Genomic DNA, 25861 nt, shown 5'->3' with positions numbered 1-25861 from the left:
AACCACATTATTTTAAAATGCACATTAAATGGCTCCCAAACTCTTTTATTGAAACCCCCCAGATAAAAGAAGTAGCATCTTCTCAGAGAAAGCAAGACTACTTCCTCTTCAGAGAATAAGCTGTTGGAGCTCTAAGATATTAGCAAATAGCCCATCTGAGCTACAGAGAGAAATAATGGTTAGCTTTTGTCAGCGTGGAGAAGTCCCATTACCTTTAAGGCGCTGAGACAGATTGCCACAGGATGATTGCTACTGCTGGTAAGCGGAGCGTTCTCATTGGATACGGGCTCATTGATGGGGCAGAGCGAGGAAGCAGTTTTGCCCAGGTGACTAGTAACAAAGTGCAGTAGGCAGATGTTCTGTGTCCTGAAACTGCTGCCAAGCTTTTATGAGTTGTTAGATGCTGAGATGCTCTGAAAAATTCTGCCTAAAATTGCAGCTTAGTTGTGAGCAGAGCAATCATGTTACCACACTCAGGAAGAATGTGCCTTAGAAACCTTTACAAAAAAAAAAAAAAAAAAAAAAAAAAAAAACAAAAACAAAAACCCAAAACATAAAAAATAAAGTGGAGCTGTAATCTCTCCACAAGTAAGCTGCTTAAATTGGGTCACAGGGGGCCATCTCATCCCCTCTAAAGACTTCCCCTTGCCTGCCCCTCCCCTGCCTTAGCCATGAGGGTGAGGACCTGGGAGGGAAGGGCTGGTTTCAGTCAAACCTCTGGAGTTAGTTTGGCTCCTCCAAGAAGTAGATGGTAACATGGGGATGGGAGGAGCAAGAGATTTCTAGGGGCAATGGGCTGTGCAGAACCAAGGGAGGACCAGAGAAGCAAGAGCGAGCTTCCAGGTCTGTGAAGGTGAGCGGAGGAAGAAACACTTTTCATTTTTTTTTTTTTTATGATTTTACTTATTCATTTGAGAGGCAGAGTTACAGACAGAAAGAGAGAGAGACAGAGACAGAGACAGAGACAGAGAGAGAAGTCTTCCATCCATTGGTTCATTCCCCAAATGGCTACAATGGCCAAAGCTGGGCCAGTCTGAAGCCAGAAACCTCTTCCAGGTCTCCCATGTGGGTGCAGGGCCCAAGCACCTGGGCCACCTTCCACTGCTTTCCCAGGCCATAGCAGAGAGCTGGATTGGAAGAGGAGCAATGAGGTCCCACTTGGGATGCCAGTGCTGTAGGTGGAGGCTTAACCCGCTACACCAGTGCACCGGCCCCAAACACACTTTTCTAAACTCTGACATCTCCTACTTGGTGGCTGGGCTCCTGTGCTGGGCGCAAGTTGCCCATCCATGTCACCTCTCTTCCCTTACTGCTCTTGTTGGTTCTATCCAGAGCCAGGGTTTATGGAGACCAATGCTCGCCCACCTGTGGACAAGAGTCCTGTGGGTAGCAGGGCTGAGGAAGCTTTATTCTGCCTAGGGCCATTTGGATATTTATAACATCATTTCATGGGCCATACAAAATTACCTGTTTAAAAATTAGCTGTTCTTTGTCCCTCCCTCGCTCCCTCTCTTTTACTCTGCCTTTCAAAAAATAAATACATCTTTTTAAAAATATTAGCCTGCTGTAGATTTATTTAAGTTTGAGTGCTGCCTGCGGTTGCCATGGCAGGGTCTGACCACATGATTTTGCAGGCCTTATACAGCCCGTGGGCTGCATGCTCCCCACTCACGCCCTAGGGAGAGGTGAGATGAACAGGTCGTCTGTGTCTGTGCTTCCCCCTCCTTCTGCTTCCCACTGAGACTAGTGCCTGGCCCTGGTCTCCAGCCGCAATCACAGCAGCCCCTTGCCCGCCCCGCGGAGGGGCCTCCTTGCCTCTCTGGGTTTGAGGTAGCCCCTACGAGCACCTGAAGAGAAGCACAGGGAGCAGTCATGTGTGTCCCTGGATATCAACAGTGCTCTCTGGCTTGCTGACTGCAAAGGGCACGAAGCAGCAGCAGCTACAACCCCCACCCCCCAGGCCTCTGTGTACCGACCCCACCCTGCCCCTTCTCCACCCCGGGCAATCCCAAGCAGAAAGTTCATGTGGCCCCTGCCCTGCGCGGGCAGCTTGGCCAGCCTGGCCACCAGCCTGGGGACTCCTCTGCCTCCTTCCTCCATCTGTAGTCAGCTCCAGCAGGACTCTGCAAGAGCCTTTGTTCTCAAATGGCTTGGTTTACCTCTTGGGACATTTCTGCCTATGATTAGTCTTCCTTCTCTGATTGCCTTTTGTTCCCCCTTAGCAAATAAACGCATAAAGAAATGAATGAATGGTCGCAAACAGACATTGGTATACTCATTGCACCATTTACGAAGTCAGCATTGATGAAGGAAAACAGAAACACACACGGCGTCACTCAGTATTGCGGAGGAATGAAATTGCAGAAGTAAAATTTCCTGATTCAGCACTGACACTGTGAGTGCAGATCGCCACGGAGAGCTGTTTGCCAACACACATACTGGCATTAACTTAAGTCAGTTGTAAGTAGTAACTGCCAGTGGGGGGTTGTAGGTTGGTTCTTTGGAATGTGGGCCACATATCCTCCTAGCAGTGATGTTATAATTGGTGGTTGGGTTCCTGGTTAGCCATTGAGACTCCATTTCCCGAGCCTCCATCTGGTGCCAGCCTGTGTTAGGACGCCGGGACAAGGAATGCGATGAGGGGAGTGTCAGAGACAGGAAAAACTGAAATACTGCTTCAAACTCTCACTCAGCACTTGTCAACCACGCAAGCTCTTGGATTCTCCTGAGGACACCAGCTGTGTGGCCTCCAAGTCCATTCCATTCAGTTCCTACACTGGCTACACGAAGACACCATCAGATCCCACAGGTGAGGGCTCTGCCCACCAGACTGCCTCCACTTCAGGTGCCAGGTGCGAGCACAGGTTGTGGCCTATTCTTCTCCAGTTATAAGTGGGGGTTCCTACACTGCTGCTCTTGGCTTCAATAATTGGCTAGAGCAGCTCACAGAAGTCAGAGAAACACCTTTACATTTACAGGTTCATTAGAGAGGATGTTACAGCAGATACCGACGAACACCAAATGGAAGAGATGCCCAGAGCAAGGATTCCCCAGGCCCGCTCTCCAGTCACACCATCCCCCAAGAACTTCCATGTTGCTCAGTGATCTGGGAGCTCTTCCAAACCAAGTTCGTCTGGAGGCTCCGTAATTATGTAGGCAGGATTTGATTACATCATTGGCTATTGGTGATCAGCTATTCTTCTCTCCTCCCTGGAAGTGCCAACTCTCTAATCCTGCCTTGGCTTTCCTGAAGAGACCAGTCCCCAATCTGAAGCCACCTAGGGGTACCCCATCAGGAGCCAACAGTATACGAAAGGACACCCCTATGCCTCCAGAGGAGTCAAGGATTTTAAGAACTATATGCCCAGAAATCAAAGACTAACAAATATGCATTTTTTAAATCATAAGGAGGAAGAATTTTTTTCTTTTCCCTGTACATAAAATATACTCAAGCTAACACTGGGAAATACATTTAATGTTTTAGTAGAATAACAATTTTTAAAAGATTTATTTATTTATTTCAAAGGCAGAGTTACAGAGAGGCAAAGGCAGACAGAGAGAAAGAGGTCTTCCATCTGCTGTTTCACTCCCCAAATGGTTACAATGGCCAGAGCTGGGCCAGACTGAAGCCAGGAACCAGGAGCTTCCTCTAGGCCTCCCACATGGGTGCAGGGGCCCAAGGTCTTGGACCATCTCCCACTGCTCTTCCAGGCCATAGCAGAGAGCTGGATCAGAAGTGGAATAACTGGTACTCAAACTGGCACCCATATAGGATGCCGGCACTGCAGGCTGCAGCTTTACCCGCTACGTCATGGAACCAGCCCCTAGAATAACAATTTTTAAAAACATTTATTTGGGGCCCGCACTGTGGTGTAGCAGGCAAAGCTGCCATCTATCTACAATGCCAGCATCCCAAATGCGTGCCAGTTCTAGTCCCAGCTGCTCCACTTCTGATCCAGCTCTCTGCTTATGGTCTAGGAAAGCAGCGGAAGATGGCCCAAGTGCTTGGGCCCCTGCACCCATGTGGGAGACCTGGAAGAAGCACCTGGCTCCTGGTTTTGGATCAACCCAGCTCTAGCTGTTGTGGCCATTTGGGGAGCAAACTAGAGGATAGAAAACCTTTCTGTCTTTCCCTCTCTTTGTAACTCTCTCAAATAAATAAATATTTTTTAAAAATTTATTTATTTTTAAGACAGAGCAACATACAGAGAGAGAGAGAGAGAGAGAGAGAGAGAGATTTTCCATCCTCTGGTTCACTCGCCGAATGGCTACAACAGTCAGAAGTCAGGAATTCCATCCTGGTCTCTGCCTTGGGAGGCAGGGGCCCAAGCACTTGGGCCATCTTCCACTGCTTTCCCAGGTGCATTAGCAGGGAGCTGTACTGAAGTGGAGCAGCAGCTAGGAGTCAACTGGCACTCTGATATTGGATGCTGTAGTCAGAAGTGACATCTTAACCTGCTGCACCACAATGCCAGTCCCTAGAATCTGTAACAGTTTATGATATCCCTAAAAGACTCCTTTTCATTCAAATGTTTTTGTAGGAGTTTCTGTGTGGGTTCTTTTTGGCATTTAACAGACTTTTTTTGTTTTTTTTGAGTAGTTTTAGGTTCACAACAAAATTAAGCAAGTCCCGAAATCCTCCTGGCCTCCTGAGCCGTACACCCTCCTTCTCCCTCTTACTACCGCACCCTGCAGGGGTAGGATTTTGACAGCCAACCTTGGTAAGAACCTGCACGGACACATCAGTAACACCCTAGTGTACCTCATGTCTCACTGCTGAACTTTCTATTGGTTTTGTCAAGCATAGAAGCACGTGTAGCCATCATCACAGCGTCATACAGAACAATCCCGTTGCCCTAAAAACCTTCCACGCCTCACCTGTTGGTCTCCTCCTCTTCCCCAGCCACACCACTTTTTAAAAAAGATTTATTTTATTTATTTTAAAGACAGAGTTACAGAGAGAGGTAGAGACAGAGAGAGAGGTCTTCCACCCATTGGTTCACTCCCCAGATGACCGCAACCACCGGAGCTGTGTCAACCCGAAGCCAGGAGCCAGCAGTTTCCTCCGGGTCTCCCACCCGGGTGCAGGGGCCCAAGGATTTGGCCATCTTCCATGGCTATCCCAGGCCACAGCAGAGAGCTGGATTGGAAGAGGAGCAGCCGGGATTAGAACCGGTGCCCATAAGGGATGCTGGTGCTTCAGGCCAGGGCATTAACTCGCTGCGCCACAGCGCCGGCCCCAGCCACACCATTTTGAAGAAGAATTTTGCCTGCTCATTCTTCATCCACACCTGCAGGTCTCTTAACTCCCAGCCTTGCCCTTGCTCTGCCATTAGTGCCTGCACCCCATTCTCCCATCCCCCAACCCTGATGCACATGAATGCATGAATGACTAAACAGACTCAAAATGGAGCCTCACTATTGCCCTTTAAAAAGGGTGCTGGTTGGCCCCGTCTCTCTGGGATAGATGGGCTCTCTGGCAGTATAAGAAAAGGATGTGAAGAGGGTCCCTGCACCCCAGGGCCCAGTTCCCAAAGAATATCTTCTTTCTCTTCTTTCTCCCTTCCTGCCCTTCAGGCATATAAATTATTGCAAAGTTGCAAGATTCAGTCTCTTGAAAAGCTTCTCGCAGCAGTGCCTCCACAACAGTATATGGGTGGTGGAGCAAGCAGGGGTGTTTATAATACAGAGCTTGCTTATGTGTGTGTGTGTGTGAAAGAGATAGAGAAAGACAAACAGACAGACAAGGAGTTTGGTTCTTGTTTTGCAGGTGCCTACTCTGTCCACCAAAAGGCCAATTCCATCTGCTCTGCAGTTACGATAATAGTGTGTCTTGCGGAAAAACTCGTTTCAGCCTTTCTAGGATATCCAATAAATACTCCCAACACCTCCTCAAAAAGAGGTGTAAAATAACTTCTTGTAACAGCACAAATCGTCTGATAACACAAGGAAAGGATTCACGAGAAACTTGCTGAAATTCCAACTGCCTCTCCTCAATAGTCCCCGGTCTTTGTGGAGATGAAGATTATGGTTGCCAAGGAAACGAGACCAGCGAGAGAAAGCCAGAAACTTTGTCTCATTTGGCTTCCCCAGGACTCACAAAGCAAAGGGCTATAAGCAGAACTGGACAAGATGATGGTAGATTCATAATTTACTTAGTCAAATCATTTTCAACTCACAGTCATGCCTCAATGTACATTTTTTTTTCCTCTCTGAAAGTTAGGTTTTGCACCTAGTTGTCCAGTGCCTGACAAATAGCAGAGCTTTAAAATGCATTGTCTGTGATTAAATTCAAATGCAGGACAGATGGCTTAGTCTGAGTATGTGTCAGACAGACAAAGCACTTAAGATTTGCGACAGGCAAGACCAGGAATTAACTGCTAAGTTTTTGCACTTATTCCTACATTTCTGTGCACCACGAATATGGCTGTAGAACTTACTTAAGTGTCCTCACTTTATTCAAAATACTCCCAAACAAAGCAACTGCTCTCCTTTTGGCAAACCAGATGCCTTTCTCTCAACCCCATTAACTCAAAATCCATTTTTCTCCTGCTGCATGTATTGTGTGCGTTTCATTCACTCAGACGCTCACGACGAAAACAGCAACCTTCTGAAAACCTAGCTTCCCAGAACCCACAAAGTGGGTCCCCACTTCACTGTTGTGAAGCTTTTTATGAAAATATTTCATTATTTTATTGAACCGACATTTGTCTGTGGTGATAAACAACGACCTCAGCGGCTATTTGGCAACAGCTTGCTATAGCAAAGGAGTTGGCCACTGTCACTGTGTTTTGGCAGAGACTCAAAAGAAGACAGAGAAGAGGGGAAGCTTTATTAAAAAAAAAAAAAAAAAGGAAGGAAGAAAGGGTTCAGGTTGGAGTGGAGCTGTTTATGTGGCGAAGCCACAGGCGGGCTAACTGGAAGCAGGGCTTCCTGTGGGGATTGCTTAGGGGTACTTACCTGAATTTCTCTAGTTGGTTTTAAATTGGAAACAAAGGCAAAGAGTAGGGAAGATGTCAGTTATTCATCAAGTTCCAGCTGTTTTCTGGAGCTAATTTCTACAGGGGCTGTTGTTGGGATTGCTGGGCCATTGCTGGAGGTATGAGCCTGTCGTCCTGAGTTTAATGCACGGAGGAGGCCAGCTTTGTGCGCTGGCAACTGCAGGTAAAGGGTGGATATGCTGGACTGGCTGCTGCCCGTGGAGGGTCACAGTTCTGGTTGCATGGAAAGGTCTGGCCACAGCTATTTACATGCTCAGTTGTGCAGTCAGCCAGTGTTTTACAAACAGAGAAGTACCCCAAGCATCAGTGGGCACTCTAATAAATTACCAGTGCAGCCACCACCAGGGAGCTGCATTTATTTTTATATATTTATTTATTTATTTTGAAGATTGATTTATTTATTTGAAAGGCAGAGTTACAGAGAGGCAGAGGGAGGGAGAGAGAGACAGAGAGAGAGGGAGAGAGAAAGAGGTCTTCCATCCACTGGTTCATTCCCCAGATGTCCGCAACAGCCAGAGCTACGCCATTGAAGCCCAGAGCCAGGAGTCTCTTCCAGGTCTCCCATGCAGCTGCAGGGGCCCAAGGACTTGGGCCATCTTCTGCTGCTTTCCCAGGCCATAGCAGAGAGCTGGAGCGGAAGTGGAGCAGCTGGGACTTGAACCGGTGCCCATATGGGATGCTGGCACTGTAGGCAGCAGCTTCAACCACTATGCCACAGCGCCAGCCCCTCCTCATTTATTTTTAAATTGCCTACAACTTTGTCCTCTGAAACTGGTTGTGGAGGAACATTGGGTCTCAGCGTAGACACCTACTTGCTTTGGAAGGCCCTGGTCTGTGGTAGGGCCCCCTGGCTGCCGGCTTCCTCAGACCATCTCACCAATTTGTGTCTTCCAGTACTGATGGATCCAGGCAGCCCTGGCTTCCCCTAGCTGGGCTCAGCCCCGTGAGTCACCTGCCTCCACATTCCTGGACCTAGAGGAACAGCTCAGAGAGTGTGCCTTGACAGCCAGCTCTGCCATTCTGAGGCAAAGCCACTTTCTTCATCTACAAAATGGGGACAATGATGCTATCTGCTCTGGCAGGGCTGCTGCAAGGCTGTGTCCAGGTGAGGGGCAAGAGAACCCTTCACGCAGTTCCTGGAGCAGAAAAAGCCTTAGAGCTGCTTGTTCATTTCTCCCAATGGTGTGACATTATCCAAGACCCAGTGAATGCCAAGTGCTGCACTTGCTGCCCTCTTAACTCTTAATTATTAGCCTAATTCTACTATGTTATTAAATCTTTTTCAGAATCGAAGTCTACTATAGTCATGGTTAGCTTACAGATGAAGGAACTGAGACTCAGCAATATTAAGAAGTAAGTTCTCTGCACTATGCATGCTTTGTTGTGAGGATTCAGTGAAATGACTGTCAGGCGTGATCCCCAGCTCGCCGCAGTCACTCAGTACACAGGGCTATTGTTTACCACTCTTTGTAGCTGCCCAGCCAACACCTGGTTTCCCTTTCCCCTTATTAAGGCAGCCAGATACAAGTGTGCCCTCCGCCCCCGCTTCCCTTGCAGCTTGGAAAGTTCACATCACCAAGTTCTGGCCAATGAGATGTTAGTCTGAGTCTCCCAGGTAGGCCTTTTGGGTGAACTATTCTAATTCCAAGAAAAGGGGAGAGCTTCCTTGGCATATGCCCTTCCTCCCCTGTTGGTTCCCAAAGCCTGGGAAGCAGCTGAGGTTCCATGAGGTTCAGCTGCCATTCTGCGAGCACAAAGACCAAAGCCCTGAGCCCAGCCTCAGACAGCTGATGGCCTCGTTGCAGGTGCTTTCCCAACCTGCAGTGGTCTCACTACCATGGCCAGAGTTCTGTGATTTGCAGCTGAAAGTCATGTGCCTACCACTGCTGTCTGGGGTGATCTCAACATAGGACTTATTTTCAACCCTTCAAAGGATTAACATTAAGATTTCTTCCAAGTCCTACCCATAAATGCCTGCTTTCTTCTTCCTTGTCATCTGGTGTCATATGTAGGGTGTCATCCACAGGGTTTCCACGGGTCATCAGCACTGTACTCAGAACTTGAGAACTGAGCCGGGCCGGCACCGTGGCTCACTAGGCTAATTCTCCGCCTTGCGGCGCCGGCACACTGGGTTCTAGTCCCAGCTGGGGTGCCGGATTCTGTCCCTGTTGCCCCTCTTCCAGGCCAGCTCTCTGCTGTGGCCCGGGAGTGCAGTGGAGGATGGCCCAAGTCCTTGGGCCCTGCACCCCATGGGAGACCAGGGAGAAGCACCTGGCTCCTGCCATCGGATCAGTGCAGTGCGCCGGCCGCAGCGCGCCAGCCGCGGCAGCCATTGGAGGGTGAACCAACGGCAAAGGAAGACCTTTCTCTGTCTCTCTCACAGTCCACTCTGCCTGTCAAAAAAAAAAAAAAAAAAAAAAAAAAAAAAAAAAAAAAAAAGAACTGAGCCACTTGCTCCTAAAGTCTTGCTCCAGACCAGCCCCACCTAGCACAGAACCCAGTGATCCTTTTGTCAAACCCAAGGCATCTGTTCTCTGGCATCTGGGTCCACATCCAAAGGTCATAATAGCATCATGTCCACTTGTGGGCTCTTGTACAGTTCCCACTAGGTAGTATTTATTTTCTAACCAGAAAAGATTATGCCTGGTATTGCTTGGCACACTGAAAGGGGCATCTCATTGTGACATGAAGCTGTCGGGAGGTGGGGGTGGGAGGCTTCATCCGGCCATGCATGGAGCCAGCCAGGACAGCTGTTGACCTGGAAGAAGCTGAGGGGTTAACTTCACCCTTTCAAGAATCAATATGCAAGTATTTCCACTTACTTTATTTTAAAGTGAATGTCAGTGGGTGAAAAGAGGACTTCACTCCAGGCCATTCTATAGCTTTCTATTAAAATACAATCCACATGTGGGATACAAAAACTGAAAGTACACTGTGGTGAAGCTGCACGGTGTGTGGCTTTTGTAACCCAAGCTACGAATGACCTATCAATGAGACATTTTCCTTTGCTTAGAGATGTTCTCAAGGTCAGTTTTATTCAGTGAACAAAATAACTTAGGTAAATGTATATGACTAAGGTGAAATGAAGCACATGTAAATATACAGAAATGAACCTTTTGATAAAACAAGAGGCACAAGTTTTCAAGGCCTACAATTCTGCCATATTCAAATAAAGACTCCACACACACAATGAAGAGAAAATCTCTAATAATTTATTGACTTCCAGTTTCACATTGTGAAAAAAAAAAACTTTTACAAAACCTCAAAAATGTAGTAGTAGCAAACAAGTACATACGAACATGAACATTTTACTTCAACTTATACGGGGTTTTGTGCGTGAATCATATACTCAACAACCAAGAGAGGGATATTATGTGGCTCTAATCACTCTTATTCAGACAGGTGTCAAGCCGGGAGAAAAGGGGCTACACAATTATACCAGAAGTGGAAGGCTGCCCTTTGTTGTCCGTTACTACGGCAACCAGGCCTCAAAATGAGAAGAACCCTCCCTGTCTTACGCCAAGGTTTTTGTGTGTCCTGTGCTGTGAATTGTATTTGCTTCAAAGTGTTGGACGTTTCACAGGGTGAGAATGGTCAAGTAGGGAGCCCAAATGCCCACATCAATGCAGAGAGTGGGAGTCCAGAAAGTTCCCCGCAGGCTGGGGGCCCACCCTCACCGCGGCTCCCTCTGGCTCTCACAGAGTCATTAACCGAGGATTCAAGGACAGACCACAACTTTGAAACAGCTGCAGAAAATCCAGCCTGCTTTCAGAAGCCACTCGCTGACATCCATCTCTGGTGGATTTGCATCCTAAGCTACAGGGCCCGCACTGCTGCTGGGTAACCATGCCGCTGGGATTGGATTAGACATTGGCACTGCTCAGAACACATCCAGGGACCAGCAACGGACTGCTGCCAAGTACAAAGATTCTTTTAGGCCAATGGTTCATTTCTTTTGGTCCCACTATATCCATGGCACACACAGACACGTACAATAAGCCTAACGCACTAAGGTGGAGAGAAACAGTAAGGATTTATCCATCATCAGACAATGCAAGCACTCACGATGTACGAGGATGTTGTCAGTCTTAAACCTTATTTTCTAAAATACAGCTATGTGAGAAACACCGACAAAAGCAGTTTAAGTTGCACACTTTGGCCTTCCCCAGACAGCTTTGAGGAAGCACCTTATTTGGGTCTAGCACTAATACCTATCACGGCACATGTTTAACAAGCAAGCACTCAAACTAGCAAAGAATGTATTCACAATCGAGTCCCGGCTACACCGGGAAATCTCAATAGGGGCCACTGCTTGCAATTCTTTGGTGTTTTGTGGCCAGATATGTGTCACTTCTGGGCACCAAAGAGATTTTTTTTAGAGATTCACCTAAAGGTGGGCGCTAGAGTATACACTGTACCAGTATGAAGGAATTAGAGGACTTCTAGCTAAATCGTCCAGCAGTAAGAGAGAGCACTAGGTCCAGGTCAAGGAAACGTGGATGGTGACTTAACTCACATTAGTGACACCTGTTTTTCTTGTTAGCTGTGGTTATGGCAAAGTATTCTCAGGGGGTAATAAATAGATAAATAAATAAACTTTGGACAATGACTTTACCTTGTGCTCTATATACAGAATGATTCCACAGAATTTTCCAGGATGTCAGGATATTACACAAAGAAAAAAAAAAACTGTAAAGCGATTTGGTCCTTTCCACATTTCAGCAGCTGAAGTTAGGTGAATCAGATGGGAGGGAGCAGGGCAGAGAGAAGGAGCCCCCTGTACCCCATCAGCCATCAGCCTGACCCTATCTCAGGAAACCCCATTAAAAGTCGGTGCATCTAAGAAAACAGACCTCCGCGGTTTACTCTGGGATGTCTTGTAAGCCTTCCCTGTCTTGGCATTTAATCCCGCCCTCCCCCCGCCCACCCCCACCCTCCAGTTAAACTCCAAATTGTAACTGAAAAGTTTTCATCTTTGTGCGGCAAAGCACACCTCAACAACCACAAAATGTGCAAAACATACAACCATTCACACAGGTCCCTGCACGTGCGGACCACGGTGAGGCATCGCTTCAGCATGCAGGCATCAAACAATAAATAGCTAGATCTGTAACACATTCTTAACGCTAAGGGAAAGTTTACAGTCATTTATAAATAGACAAGAACATCTACCAAAAGGCTCTCAACAACAGCCCCCTTGTTCGGAAGCCTTGCTGGGGAGTGCACAGTCCCTGGAGTCGGTGGTCCCCGTCCTCCAGCCAGCTCAGTCAGTGTCCCCCCGACCCCCGGACGGCAGCTGGTGTGCAGCCTTCAAGCTCGCTCTTCAGAGAGAGGCGACAACCATTTCAAATTTTACACACAAATGGCGGAGCCCATGGAAATCAAACGCTGAATATGGTACAGCAAGGGAAAAGGTCCAGCTTTTCTCTCCCTTTGAGGGGCTGATTAATGCTGACATTAATCCACAATTACAAGACAAGGACTAGATCACAGTTCATTCATTCATATTTAAACCATGTGCTGCTTGCACTGGAAACTCCCACCCCCCCTCCTTCATGTCCAGTTAGAACATTTACAAGGTGCAGTGGATTTTACTCAAGTCTTGTAGCAACTTTTCTGTTTTCTTCCTCTTCATTAAACTTGCCTTCCTCTCCAAAGTAGAAATCTCATGCTGTCTCGTGGAGTGAGCTAAAATAGGAAAAGAAAAAAAAACACACACAAAAAAAGCATGAAGGATTTGTATTATTTTTGTTAGTAGGACATTTTAAAAACAGTTAAACTCAAGACAGAGCTGGATATTGCTTCTAAAGGTCTTCTAAAGGTCTTAATTACACGTCCAGTAGGAAATATGCAAAGATGGTAACTTGCCTTAAGCGCACATACATGTGCTTGCACACATGCGTGCAGACGGCTGGTCTGACCAGGAACAACAAACGGTGTCTAAAGGATTTCCAATTCTTTCCCAAACATGTGAGGGGGTCTTCAAAAGTCCATGGAAAATGCTGTCTTATGGAACTCAACTGTGTTTTGCACCAAAATAAACTTTATCTTTTAATCCCATTCTCCACAAACTTTTTGAAGTACCCACATCACACCTGGCCACCTCGATGCTATCATGCATCCCAACATTCAGGAACTTCATGTCTGTGGTTAAACAGAGCCACTGTAAAGTGATCACTAGGGGGCCAGTGGGAAGAGATTCCTGTGCAAAACCTCCTTGGCCACGTACCATAAAGGACTCCAAATTAAATTTATTCACCATATAAGGCAGATGTATTAATCCTCTTATTTAAATGCATCTCTGCTATTCATTATGGCAGAAATCAGTCTCGCTTCCTTTCACATAACAATACACCAGGCCTCCACAGCCCAAGGCTGGACTTTATTCTCAAAGTTCATTAGTCCACATTTAGGAGACTACGGGCTAAGCTATGCCAGCGCTATTATCTACAGAAGCCACAGGCATCGAGCCTGCGTATAAACTCTGAGTGCTGCCGTGAGCAGGAAGCGTGTGCACCGCACAGGAACTGGCCTTTGCCCGCGGTGCCCACCCCTCCCAGTTACTAACTTGAGTTCACAGGGGAATTTTGCAGAAGGTATTTGTCTTTAAAGCTTTCATCCTGTCTCTCCTGGGTCGTGTTTCCAGCCCTAGCACAGGAATCTACACCCCTACCGCTCTGAGGACGCACAAAGGGAATCCCGGAGTGCTCAGTGCTTGCGCTGCTTTCTTCTCGCCTTGCCTGTGTGTGTGCAGAAGTCTGATTCATTAGTTGTTTCCTTTGGCTGTTTCGTAACAGTGATTCAAGCCTTCAAGGCATTCCTTAGACTATGGTGTCACCACCCCACCCCCCACCCCCACCTCCCTGTAACCTATATATCAACATTAGGCCAAAAGAATGTGGCTTGTAGGAATACAAAATTTCAAACTCAAAAGAAAAACATACACACACAGATCTGAGGGAGAAGCAGCAAAGCTAATCAAGGTTTAAAGGGTTGTCAGGCTGGGGGGTGTCACACAGCACCATGAAAATAGAGGTAATCAAAGTAATTTCCTTTCTGCGCCTCCCACCCACTGACAGAGCAGCAGGAGTTACAATCTCAGGGTGGAGGAGCTTTAGACAGAGTGAAAACTCCTTGGAAACTGCATTCATTCAGTTAGCACCTCCCTTCGGAGAGCCAAGGGAAGGGTCTGTGGCCCCTACCTCCCCAGCACCTTCTCCAAGTCACTCTGTGGGCCTGCAGGTTTTCACACCGTCCTGTGTGTGGTAAACCTTAGAAATCTGAACTGACGTTCCTTCTGTGGGAAACTCAAAGCGTGGCTTTGATCTGGCCCTTGAACAGCAGCAGACCTGCCCCTGTCAAACTTCATTTTTATGTGCTCGGCTCTCACTGGCGGACGGAGGGTGAGGAGGGTGTTGTTTCCCACATAACCCAGACTGGCTCTGCTTCCCGGGGACCAGAAGGAGAGGGTGAATTCGGGTCTTTGCCAACATACTCTCTGTGGCTGAGACAGAGGGAACTGAAACTGAAGAATAAAGATGACAAGTAAACACAGTCCGAGAAACTGAATGTCCCAACCCACGCAAAGCCAGTTCCACTGCTGTGTCTCGGAGGAGGTTAGGGTTTATTTGAAGGAAAACTTAGAAGGGTATTGACCACAATATGGGCCCGGCATTGAGCAAGGTATTTCCACCCTTTTTCTCCCCACCTTCTCCTCAATTCACCCGTGTCTAATTGGGATGGATCTTAGGGGAAGTACGGTTCAAACTACTCACTCCACAGAGAAGCAGCCTGGAGACCAGGGTTCTAGACCAGAGGGTGCACATGGTCAGTCTCCTCTTTCACCCTCAATTTCCTTCCCCTGCTCCCATGACGCCAGTCTCCTACTATTGTTTTCCATGTCACTGGCCATTTTATGGCGCTTCTCTGCAAATATAGTCAGTTCTGGACTAACACCCAACTTAGTAGCTGTTAATTGATGCTTTTGCCGACGAGGTTCTTTCAACCTGCTTTAGCGTTGAGTCACACATTCATATCGCCAATGAAGTAACCATGTTCAGAGCTCTTGTTTGTTTAGGATTACTAACATGCCAGCAAGGCTGCAAAAACCAGTTTGGTGTGGGATGTTGTTGGCCCAGTGGCTCCCCAGAGAAGATTTCCGACTGTCCCAGCTCCTTTGAAGGCATGCATTCTGAGGCAACATTGCATTACTAAGAACTGCTAACTGTTAAGAGGCTGAGGAAATATACAAGTGAAAAACGTAGATGAGATCTGGAAAGCCAATTTTAATGATGTTTGTAAACAAACTGCAGGAGACAGAAGAAACAAGTTACCTTGCAAATACTCCTAGGTTACTGTTCTTCCCCTCTCAATTCACCTTTAAAGGTGTGAAGCACACCAGGGAAAAGAGAGCCAAAAGTTCGCAAATAATGAGTTTCTTTTCACTGTACTTTCTCCAAAGCAGTATTTCCTTCTCTTATTAGGAGTAGCAAGCCCATGAATCACCAAAACAAATCAACACAATCTGTGTCCTGTGTGCTGCGCTTACACATGCTTATGGGGCTCCTGGGCCCATCCTAGGAAGGTTTGATAGTAGTAAAGTGGCCTGGAGTTTTGTGAGCACTGAGCTGTGTTGGTCTGCACACTGGAGCCAAGGGTATTAAATACTCTTAAACACACAAGACAACCACTGTGTACTCAGATATGACACAGAAACACAGCTCTTGCTAGTCCTGATAACCGCATCGGCCTGAGTGATGAACTCTGAAGCAACCAGGCAGTTCAGGGGGCTCCGTCCTGCACGTCACACAGGTCTCTGATGTGTGGGCAACATCTTACAAGGGCAGACCTAGATGCTCCTCTGAACACCCTGCAGGAGCTGGGTTTCTTTGAATAAAGAAATTATATAGACTAATAGATAATCTAGGAGAGAATAATCTATGAATGAATAATATCATAATGAAGATTTTCAACCTTATTTATTCCCAAAAGTATTTGAGGAAGCAAAATTTGAATTGCAAAGAGGTTGTCTTCCGGGATGCCTATATGAAGCTCAAGCTTATCAAGTCTGGGTTTAGCATGATTCTCAAGCATTTATGCTCTGGGTTAATTTCTTTTATTTTAAATGAAAAAAATCTTTTTTCAGAGACATAGAGAAAGTTTCCTTCTGCTGGATCAGTGCTTCCCACAGTGAGTACTGGCTAAAGTAGGAGCAGGGAACCCGGTCCATGTCTCCCACATGAGTGGCAGAGACCCAAGTACTTGAGCCATCACCACTGCCTTCCAGAGAAGTTGAAATCATGAGTAGCTGGGACTTGAACCCAGGCCTTTGGATATAGGATGCAGGTGTCCCAATCTGGTGTCTTAACCTCTAGGCCAAATGCTCGCCCCTGGTTGATTTATTTACCTCTATGACCTTGGGCAACCACTTACCCCCCACCTCTCTCTCTCTCTATATATATATATGTTTTTTTCCTCTGTAACATGAGGCTGGTAACATCATCCCACGGGGCTGTGGTCAGGATGAAATGAGATGATCCACAAAGAACAAATAGCATGGCTCCAGGCATACAGGAGAGGTTGCATAAACACTAGCTGGCACCGGCTATCAGAATCACTGGAAAAACTTCTCTTAAAATGCTGGTTCCTGGGCCCCACCCTACACCAAATAAAGCAAAGTCTCTGGGCTGGGCAGTTTTTGTAAACCTCTTCAGGGGACCCTGAGCCTCAGTAAACGCCAAGAACTGCTGACTTAGGTTATACGGCTGTGGTCAATAGGAACATTATGTTCTGGAGGTACAAGCTCTCTGTCTGAATGGCTTTTATAGGACTCCTGCAGAATAAGCTGTGGATCAGGTCTCACTCCCCATGTTGGACCTAGGCCTCAGGCCTACCTGCATGCAGCCTTCTGTCTGGAGCTAAACTGGCTTCTTACCTCATGCTCACTTCCTTCAGGACGCCGGTCACCTAAGAAGGCAGATGCTTCCAGGTGCTGACAAACGCCGTAGGGATCAGTGAGTACGGGACGGTGGTGATGCTGCTCCACACGTCTAACGTCGGATCATAGCAGTCCAGGGTCTTGCATCGCTGAATGCCGAAGTAGCCTCCAACCACGTAGAGTTTGTTTCCGGAAGCCACAGCGTGGCAGCTCATGCGTTTGGCTGTCACGTCTCCCACCTTGGTCCACTGGTAAGTCTCACTGTTGAATTTGTAAGCAGAGCAGGCAGAGAACTCTGTGTCTCCTCCCATAATAAAAATCTGGTTCCCCAACACAGCTGCTGCTGTGTAGCGCCAGGGCTGGGGACAGGTGGCCGGTACCGTCCACCTGTTTTCACATTGATCGTAACACTGAACCTTGGGGAGCTTGTCATGACTGACACTGGTACCCCCAAAAGCAAACAACTTGAGCTTGGCACTCACGACAGCGGCATTGCTTACGCCCTCGCGGAGTGGGGCCACCATGGTCCATTTGTTGGTTGTGGGGTCATAATGTTCTACTTGCTTTAGGGAGACCGACGGGGAGGCTGGGAGACAACCCGTAGCGGCCGTGTGCCCCCCGACCACATACAGGCAGTGCTTTAGTTCAGCAGAGCCATGGCCAAACCTGGCCACCAGCATGGGGGCAGCTTTGGACCACTCCTCGTGTAGGGTATCGTAAACCCAGACATCTTTTGAGACTCCGTTTTCAGACCCTCGCCCCCCAGTAATGTATACTTTGCAGCCAATCGCACACGCGCTGAACTCTTTTCTTGGGCTGGGAATGTCAGCCTTGGGAATGATTTCTTTGGCCTTCTGGTCTACTAGATACAGCTTGTCACACATGAAAGTCTGCCCCCCCAGGAGAAAGAGGGCATGGCCGGTTTTCCGAGGCCGGGCACAGAGGCTGGTGACCACACCGTCGTTCTGCAGGATCTTCAGCTTGCACCTGATGGCCTCTTCCACGATCTCCTTGCTCTTCCTCTGCTTGGTGATGAGCTCTTCCATGGCCACGTTCTCCATGAGATAGATGGCCGGCAGGAGTGCCAGCCTCACCGTCTGCAGCAGTTCTGGGAGGTAGCAGTAACGCTTCTTCAGGTCGTAGCTGATCCAGTTAATTGCAGACTCGTACACCAGCCTTTCATCTTCTGTCTCCAGCTCCTCACTGGACAGGAGCTGTACGACCATGTCCTGAGGCAGCTGGAGGAAGTCTTCGTTCTTCCGGATGGTCTGGAAGTTGCTGAGACACATTCTCCAGGAGAGCTCGTACAGCTTGGTGCACTGGTGTGCGTCGGACAGCAGCAGCATGCCCAGGCAGTTGGTGGGGTGCAAGTTCTTCTCCAGGAACTCGGCACAGGCATCCCGGATGTCCTCAAACTCCAGCATGTCACCAGCCTCCAAGAGCGATTCTGCATTCTCCTCGTTGATGATGACCCGGGAGGAGTACGCATAGTCGAGGAGAAGCTCTAGGACTTCTGGGTGGATGGAATTGTCGAAGTTCACCTCGCTGTCCTGGCTCTCTTTCAGGCCGCCGCTGAACATGGCTTCGAAGTAGCGGCTGCATGCGGCCAGCACTGCCCGGTGGCAGGGGAAGGTCCTATTTCCCGCATGGAGGAGGACGTCGGTGAAGAGACGCTGCTGGCGTAAAAGGTTGAGGTGGGTGAGGACGCTGTCGGCATACGAGGACTTGTGAAACAGGTAGATGTTGATGGAGCCGCTGCTGGCCCTGGACTTGCGGTTCTCATGCACGCTGACTGACATTTTGTTTCCACTCCTAAAAAACAAAGCCACACCTTTGAACAGGATGCTCTGAAAAGCAGGACAAGGGCAACAATCATCCTGGACAAAGAAAACAAAACAACTTGTTGCTATCTCGAGTGCCAATGCATGGCCATCCCAGTACAAGACAATGACCTGGAAGGGAAAGCTTTCATTTAAAATACTGCTGGGCCATAAATCATACACTGTTAAAAAAAAAAATCCCCGCTTAAAAGCAGGTTCTTCTTGGAAAACCTGATTGCCAACTTTGTGGATACTGAGGTCCTTGACTATGTCAGTCAGGGAAATCCAAGAGGAGTGAAGTCTCCTTATAGCTCTCTGTCTCAGTCCAACTGATTCACTGCAGGCCACTTAAAATGCCAGGGCTCCTGCTCTCGTAACGCCAGCATGGGCACCAGCTTTAATGCCCTATGCAGCACAAAGCCATGTGTAAAAAACAGATACCTACTAATTAATTCCATTAAGAATTCCTTTGGGGCCGGCGCCGTGGCTCACTAGGCTAATCCTCCGCCTTGTGGCGCCGGCACACCGGGTTCTAGTCCCGGTCGGGGCGCCGGATTCTGTCCCGGTTGCCCCTCTTCCAGGCCAGCTCTGTGCTGTGGCCAGGGAGTGCAGTGGAGGATGGCCCAAGTCCTTGGGCCCTGCACCCCATGGGAGACCAGGAGAAGCACCTGGCTCCTGCCATAGGATCAGCGCGGTACGCCGGCCGCGGCGGCCATTGGAGGGTGAACCAACGGCAAAAGGAAGACCTTTCTCTCTGTCTCTCTCTCTCACTGTCCACTCTGCCTGTCAAAAAGAAAAAAAAAAAAGAATTCCTTTGGTACAATCCAATCTGCCAACATACACAGTAAATGGCCAACTTCTGCTATGGTCTAGACCTTTATTTCAATGTTACAGATAATTTCTAACCAGACAGCTCTACCACTACGGGATTCTAAAAGCACCCCGAGATAAACACGACCATATACTGATCGGTGAGCCTTAGTGGATGCACACAATAGATTCTGGCCATAGTTGCCACCCATCTTTCTTGCTCTGGATAGCTTCCAAAGAAGGATTTGGCCCACACAAAAGGAAGAATATTTTGAGTCGCATACTCGTGAGTGCTGTTTTCTGTTCTTCCTCCCTTATAACAATTCTTGGAAAAACAGTTGCAAGAACAAAGGATCAACCTACCCTTCTCTTTTGATTAAACAGTACATTAGCGGGACTGTGTACCTGTAAATGATGGTACCTGCATACAAGAGTTCAAAATACAAACAGTGCTTTATTTAAGTCAAAACATACACACAGGCACACATATCTGTGTGTGTGTATCACCAGTCACTGTTAATTTAGGGCCACCCTATAATTTATTTGCTGACTGAAGTGTTTTCGTGGGTCTGCAAATTGAAATCACAGCCAAACCTGAAGCTCTCCTTTGGCTTTCTTCAGTACAAAAACCTAAGGCAAACATACAGGAAACGCCTATCATTTGTCTTCAAAAAATGCATCACGGCCCTGCTCCCTTTTTAACACTTCCCCTGTCACTGTAAAGGAATAAAGCAATAAAGCCCTCAAGAACCCGCCTGTCAAAGGATTCCTAAGCAGGGTAAAACTGGGTGCGTGGTTACAGTATCTGTTCCAAACACAGCCATTCAGGTATTTTCAATGGATGTCCCAGGAATTAGTAATAAATGCAACCGGAATGACTTACCACAGAGTCATCGGCTAGAATGTGAAACTGCACTTTCCTGACCAGCTGTGAGGCACACAGCACAGAAGGGAAGAGCCTAGAACACAATAAAGGCAGGTGCCTAACATGCCTCAGACAAGCCACATACCATCAGGTGATGCAACTTGCTTTCCTTTATTTGGGGCATGTAACTTTTTGGGCTGGGTAAACAGGGCTTAGTGGAAGAAAGTAACAAGAGTCCAAGAGTCCTCCAGTAGCCAGGGAGGGAAGACTTTCTTTACAAAGAACCAGAAGCCTCCACAGTGAGAAAGCTTAGGAAAAATGACAAGCAGCCAAGGGTTACTCCCACTTCAGGCTAAGCCCCACTGTCTAGTCCATTTTAATGCACTGCAGAAGAACCCACCTGAACCTCTGTGAATGCACCAGGTACCCAAAGTATTATAGCACATATTAGCATCCCTGATGATCCACCACTCCTGCAGCTGTCACTTGAATTACTTACTTTCAGCTTGGAATATTCTGAGGAACACTGCGAGCCTAAACCTCACAAGATGATCTAAACACTCCTGTGTAGCCAGCTAAAGAAGGGAGCCCAGTGCCATGGACTCACGCTGGACCACCAAGGGTTTTCCTGCATATTAGACTCCCGGTGTACACAACAGTTACAATTCAGTTTGCATTTCAGAAAACAGTTTGCTTAAAAGACCTCAGGATACAGGATCTGCATCTCCGGGCTCTGCTCCTGTCTTCCAGGTTGGCCCAGAGAGCCAGAGGCAAGACACTAGCCTGTCATCTTGGATACCATCCAGATGGAAAAGCATACCACAGTCAGAATCTTAACATTCTGGCAGGAATGTATGATTAAAATAAAACATAAACGCGAAGGCTCAGGGGAAATGACTTGCTTTCTGGTTTAGAATTATGCAAACATGAACATATCAGGAGACAGGACTGAAGCCACTAAATACACCTTCATCAAAAAAGGAATCATCCTTGCAGCATTTTTTAAAGCCCCCAGAGACATATTTGCATACCAAGTGAGTGGCGACGACACGCACACATATACTTAACCTGCGTCTACAAAGGCAGAAAAGGGCTGCTATTACTGTGAACATCAAAAGGGCTTCTAGTTACAGTACGCTCGGTTCACGCAGTGCTTATGCAGGCTCCCTGTCTCCCACACGCCAGCAGGCTCTCCAGATTTTCAACCTGATCTCGACCCAATCAAAGGAGAAAGCGGGCAGATTTTTCTCGGACTTCTGCGTCATTGCTAACAATGGGTCAACATTATAAAAATCTTGTTCACACACACAGCTTTCGCCATATAATCCTCTGTAATAGTCGAAAGGCTACTTAACTCGCCGGCCAAGCCCGTGAGGGCAACGCCAAACTCCAAGCCTAACAAGTTCAATGTTTCATCTCTACCCCGCCCACCGATTCCTATCCTTTGAACCTGGTAAGGGAACACCAAAAGCCGACTGCTCGCACAGGAAAAACACTAGTTTTGCAGAAACCAGTTTTCATTCATTTCCTGCAGACATTTCTACCCCCCCCCCCACCGCGCCCGTGAACGCGCTCGCACTAGGGGTGTCTGGTTCCAGCTCTCCCCCGAGACCGGTAGGGCGCAACGTGGGCAAACCAGCCCTCGTGCTGAGCCCTGGAGGCCGCAGACAGCGAGACTGATCTTATCCCTGGCTAGGCTCCGCGATTCCCCCCGCGGCTCGCCGGAGTTTCACGCCGCGGAGAGGAAGCCGGCCGGCCCCTCCGGCGATGCCCTGCTCCGGCTTGCTGTGGTAGAGGCAGCGGCGGGCATCGGGAACAGCTCCCCCAGCCCACGCCGGGAGCCCAGAGGCCCGGCGCGTCCTCACCCCTCGCGAACACACCCCCCGCAGGCCGGGCGGCACCCGCAACAGGTCCCAGGCAGTGGAGGAAACTTACAGCGCTGGCGACTGCCTGGAGCACGACCGGCTGAGTGCTAGCCTCGGTCACGGGCGGGGAGCCGACGAAGCGGGCGTCTCAGTCCCGGGAAGCGGCGGTGGCGACTACCCGGGAGAAGCGATCGCGCATGGGGCGCCCGCCGGGGAGAGAACCGCGCCGGAGGCCGGCTACCGCTGGCGGCTCGCCTCGGCCTCACGGTCTCAGGCCGCGGACCCTGTGCCCAGGACCCGCGCGCAGCGTCTCCCGGAGCGAGTCTTGGGAGGGCAGAGCGAGCCTGCGGCTGCAGGCACCGCGGAAGGAGGCGGGCTGTGCACTGGGGGAGGGAGCCAGAAAGCGCCTTGCGCCGGGCGGCCGCCTGGCGTCTAGACCTGGTCTCCACAGCGCCACCACCGCGCCGCCGCCGCCGCCTCCCTCTCTCTCCCGGGCCGAGAGTCTGCGCCCGGCCACCGCGAGCCGGGCTATAAACGGCGCGGCGGGGAGGGGTGGAGAGAAGGAGGGGGGGGCGCGAGTGCCGAGACTGACATGGGGCTTGGGGGGGGGGGGAGGAAGCACATTAGCGCGGCGTACGGAGGAGGAGGGAGAAGGAGGAGGAGGCGGAGGAGGGAGGGAGGAAGGGGGGAGGAGACGAGGAGCAGGGGAAGAGTGTGTCGGGGGAGTTAACCGGGAGAGGAAGCCAGGGAGGGGGCTGCGGGCGGTGCAGGGAAACAAAGCGGACGCGCTCTCAGCCTTTGGCAGCTGCAGCTTTCGAGGGCCGCGAATAAAACAAGTTTCCGGGGTCGAAGTGTCTGTCTCTCAGGACCAGACTGCTGAATGGATCCCCTGGGAACTGAGCGACCCTCCGCAGGGGAGCGCGCCCCGGGCTGCCAGCGCCCACGAGATGCTCAGGACAGGCTGGCCGGGGCGAGTGGGTGTCCGCGGCACGCGCCCTGGGCGCGCACAACCAGCGCGCATGGGTAGGACAATCGGAGGGGGCACAATGACAAGGGAAGGCGCTGCAGTCTGCACACTCTGGGCACTATGCGAGTCTTGCAAGCTGGGACTAGGGGTTTCTCGCTGGCACGCGGCCAGACTCGAGCCCCGGGCGCTTTCCCGTTGTCTTCCTTCCTCACTCCGGACGGGTGCGGCGCTCGCAGCCGGACTCTGCTCCACGCCTGGCAGGAGCTGCAGCGGTCCGGGCTCTGTCCCGCGGGGGCGCGCACCACGTGCTAGGCAGCCAATCGCTGTGGCCGCTTGATTCAAAGCCAACTCAAAGGAGCTACCACGCCAGCTCCTCTCCGTAGCGTTAAAGCCTCCATTCCCTCTGTCCGACCAGGCCCCTTCTGTTTTTTTTTTTTTGTGGGCTGGTGGTGCTTGGATGGCGTTCAGTAGAGAAGTGGCTCGGGCACGCATTTAATGCCCCGCGTGCCAGGAGGGAAAGGCACGGCACAAAGTAGCTTCCTGCGGCGATGCCTTTTTATTGAATCCTGTTTTCTTTTTGCGTTAAGTGCTTGCCTTGCCACTGGGAATAAAGTATTGGAATAATAAGGTCTGGGACGACCTGCATAGATTCCTGGCCCAACCCATCCCCCTCCCGTTTCACAGGTGAGAAGACTGAGACCGAGGAAGGTGTGCCGCGCTTGGTCCCCACTCCAGGGTGAGCGCCGCACTGCCGCGTTCACCCCTTCCTTCCCCCTCCGCTTCCACCGCTGCAAGCTGTGTGTAAAACACCGGCTGCGGAAATGGTTTCCCATGGCCAAGGATGCTGCCCCTGGCGCTTTCAACAGTCCGGAGGCCTCTGCAGTCCAGGACTGTGGGTCGCTTCCTCTAATCCTACTCGCCTCCGCCCGCATTAGCTCCTGGAAGTCTGGCTGAGAAACCGCGCTCCTTGCGAAGACAGACAGTGCCCTCTGAAGTCCTTTGCTAGCATTAACTAGTCAGCCTCACCACAAGCCTTAGGAAAAAAAAAAAGTTTCACGTTACATTTGGTTATGCACAGCCTCTGCTGGAGACTTCCACCAAGTCAGAGATGGCCAGATGGAGTCCCCTGAAGAACCACGTGCAGAGCGCCTGGGAGCGGTAGAGTGGAGAGGGGAGCCGGGAGGGCCGGTTCCTAATGGGGGCTTTGGGTGGACACGCTGCCGCCGCCAGAGATGGGTGCTGAAGAGATGGGAGGGGAAATGTGCAGTATTGCAGGTAGGTCTTTTTCAGGCAGGTTTCTGTAGCCTGTGGCAAGATGTAGGGGAAGGTGATTGAGGCAGATTCCAGTGCACCTCCTAGGCAGGCTCTGTCTGTCTATCTCGGCTGTGGGTCAAAAGCAAGCATGTTGGCTTTGAAGAACAACTGTTAATGCCTTCCATTTGGGGGAAGGAGCCTGTAGGTTAAGAATCAGCACTTTTTTTTTTTTAATTAAGGAAAACTACTTCTTACTTCAGTCACTTACTGAAACTATATGGAACCGGATCTAAATGACCCTGATGCAATGGAGTATGTCCATGGCTCACTTGGTTGGCTGGGGATTTTGCCCCAAGGAAGCTGCGATGCTAGGGACAGGTCTTCTGTTTCTGTTGCCTCTTTTCCACCTGGAACCTGCAGAGAACATTTAACTAAGGAAATAGCAGAGTTCACGTCTCCTTACAAGGAGCTTTGCTAAGCAGGCATGACTGAGAAAGGAACAAAGCCCTCTGGCCACTGTGTTGTCCTCTATTAATGCCATTTTGCTGTGGCTTTTCTGCCTCCTGTGGCCACTTTCTGTGTTTCAAGAAAAGGAAAAAATAAAAAATAAAAGGCCATAGTCTGGAAAATCTTGAGATACGTTCCCTGACCATAGATATTTGTTTCATCTGCTCAGGCAGATAAGCAGCACAAGGGAAAAATAAATTAGTTTATGTAAGTTTAAAAAAAAAAACCTGGAAAGCATTTTCTTGCTGAAAGACACAGGAACAGAACTTGCATTTTGGGAAAATGTGTGCTGCCAGTGACCTCCTACATGTGCGTGGTTTGTTTGAAGCACTGTGTGAAAAGTTTTCAGGCTGTTGGGCAGTTTCTAATATTTGTCTCCCAGCTGAAAGTGATTTGCAAGTTAGCATTTTTATGATCATAGCAACTCTCACTGTGTAATTCCTACAGCATCTCTCAGCCAATGCTAAGCATAATTCTTATCACCCCACTCACACGAAGCAAAGATGAGCAAGTCTTGTAGCATTACAGGAAGAGACTTCTTAATGAGGCTGTCATCAAACTGGACAACAATGGACACCAGATATCTGAGCCACAAACACTTCAGAAAACACTACCCGTTCCCCATTGTACCACAGCCAGCACCTCGGCAAAGACATTAGGCTGGTTCCAGGGACCTAGGAGAGTCAGTCTTTGCCTCTGCCTTGTGACACCAAACCAAGGTCTCATTTTTTTTTTTATGTTATTAAGAAGCTGTGCCCAAGGCTTTGGCCTTGTTATCTCCCTTAACAATGTTATTTTGTTGGACTGCAAAATAAGCAGCATGGGGTTAAATGTA

General features: G+C 49.2%; 1 protein-coding gene across 1 annotated transcript; it reads right to left on the bottom strand.

The window, feature by feature from the left end:
* Positions 1–10191: 10191 nt before the first annotated feature.
* On the bottom strand, positions 10192–22652 carry ENC1 (ectodermal-neural cortex 1). Its single transcript, XM_002721113.5, has 3 exons — positions 22369–22652; positions 16936–18750; positions 10192–12689 (listed from the first exon to the last, which is right to left on the bottom strand). The coding sequence occupies exon 2, from the start codon at positions 18735–18737 to the stop codon at positions 16968–16970; it is 1770 nt and encodes a 589-aa protein (XP_002721159.1). The 5' UTR covers positions 18738–18750; positions 22369–22652; the 3' UTR covers positions 10192–12689; positions 16936–16967.
* Positions 22653–25861: the final 3209 nt, after the last annotated feature.

Source organism: Oryctolagus cuniculus, chromosome 14, assembly GCF_964237555.1.
Source record: "Oryctolagus cuniculus chromosome 14, mOryCun1.1, whole genome shotgun sequence".
Classification (NCBI taxonomy): Eukaryota; Metazoa; Chordata; class Mammalia; order Lagomorpha; family Leporidae; genus Oryctolagus; species Oryctolagus cuniculus.
This window is presented reverse-complemented; position numbering and strand designations above follow the sequence as displayed.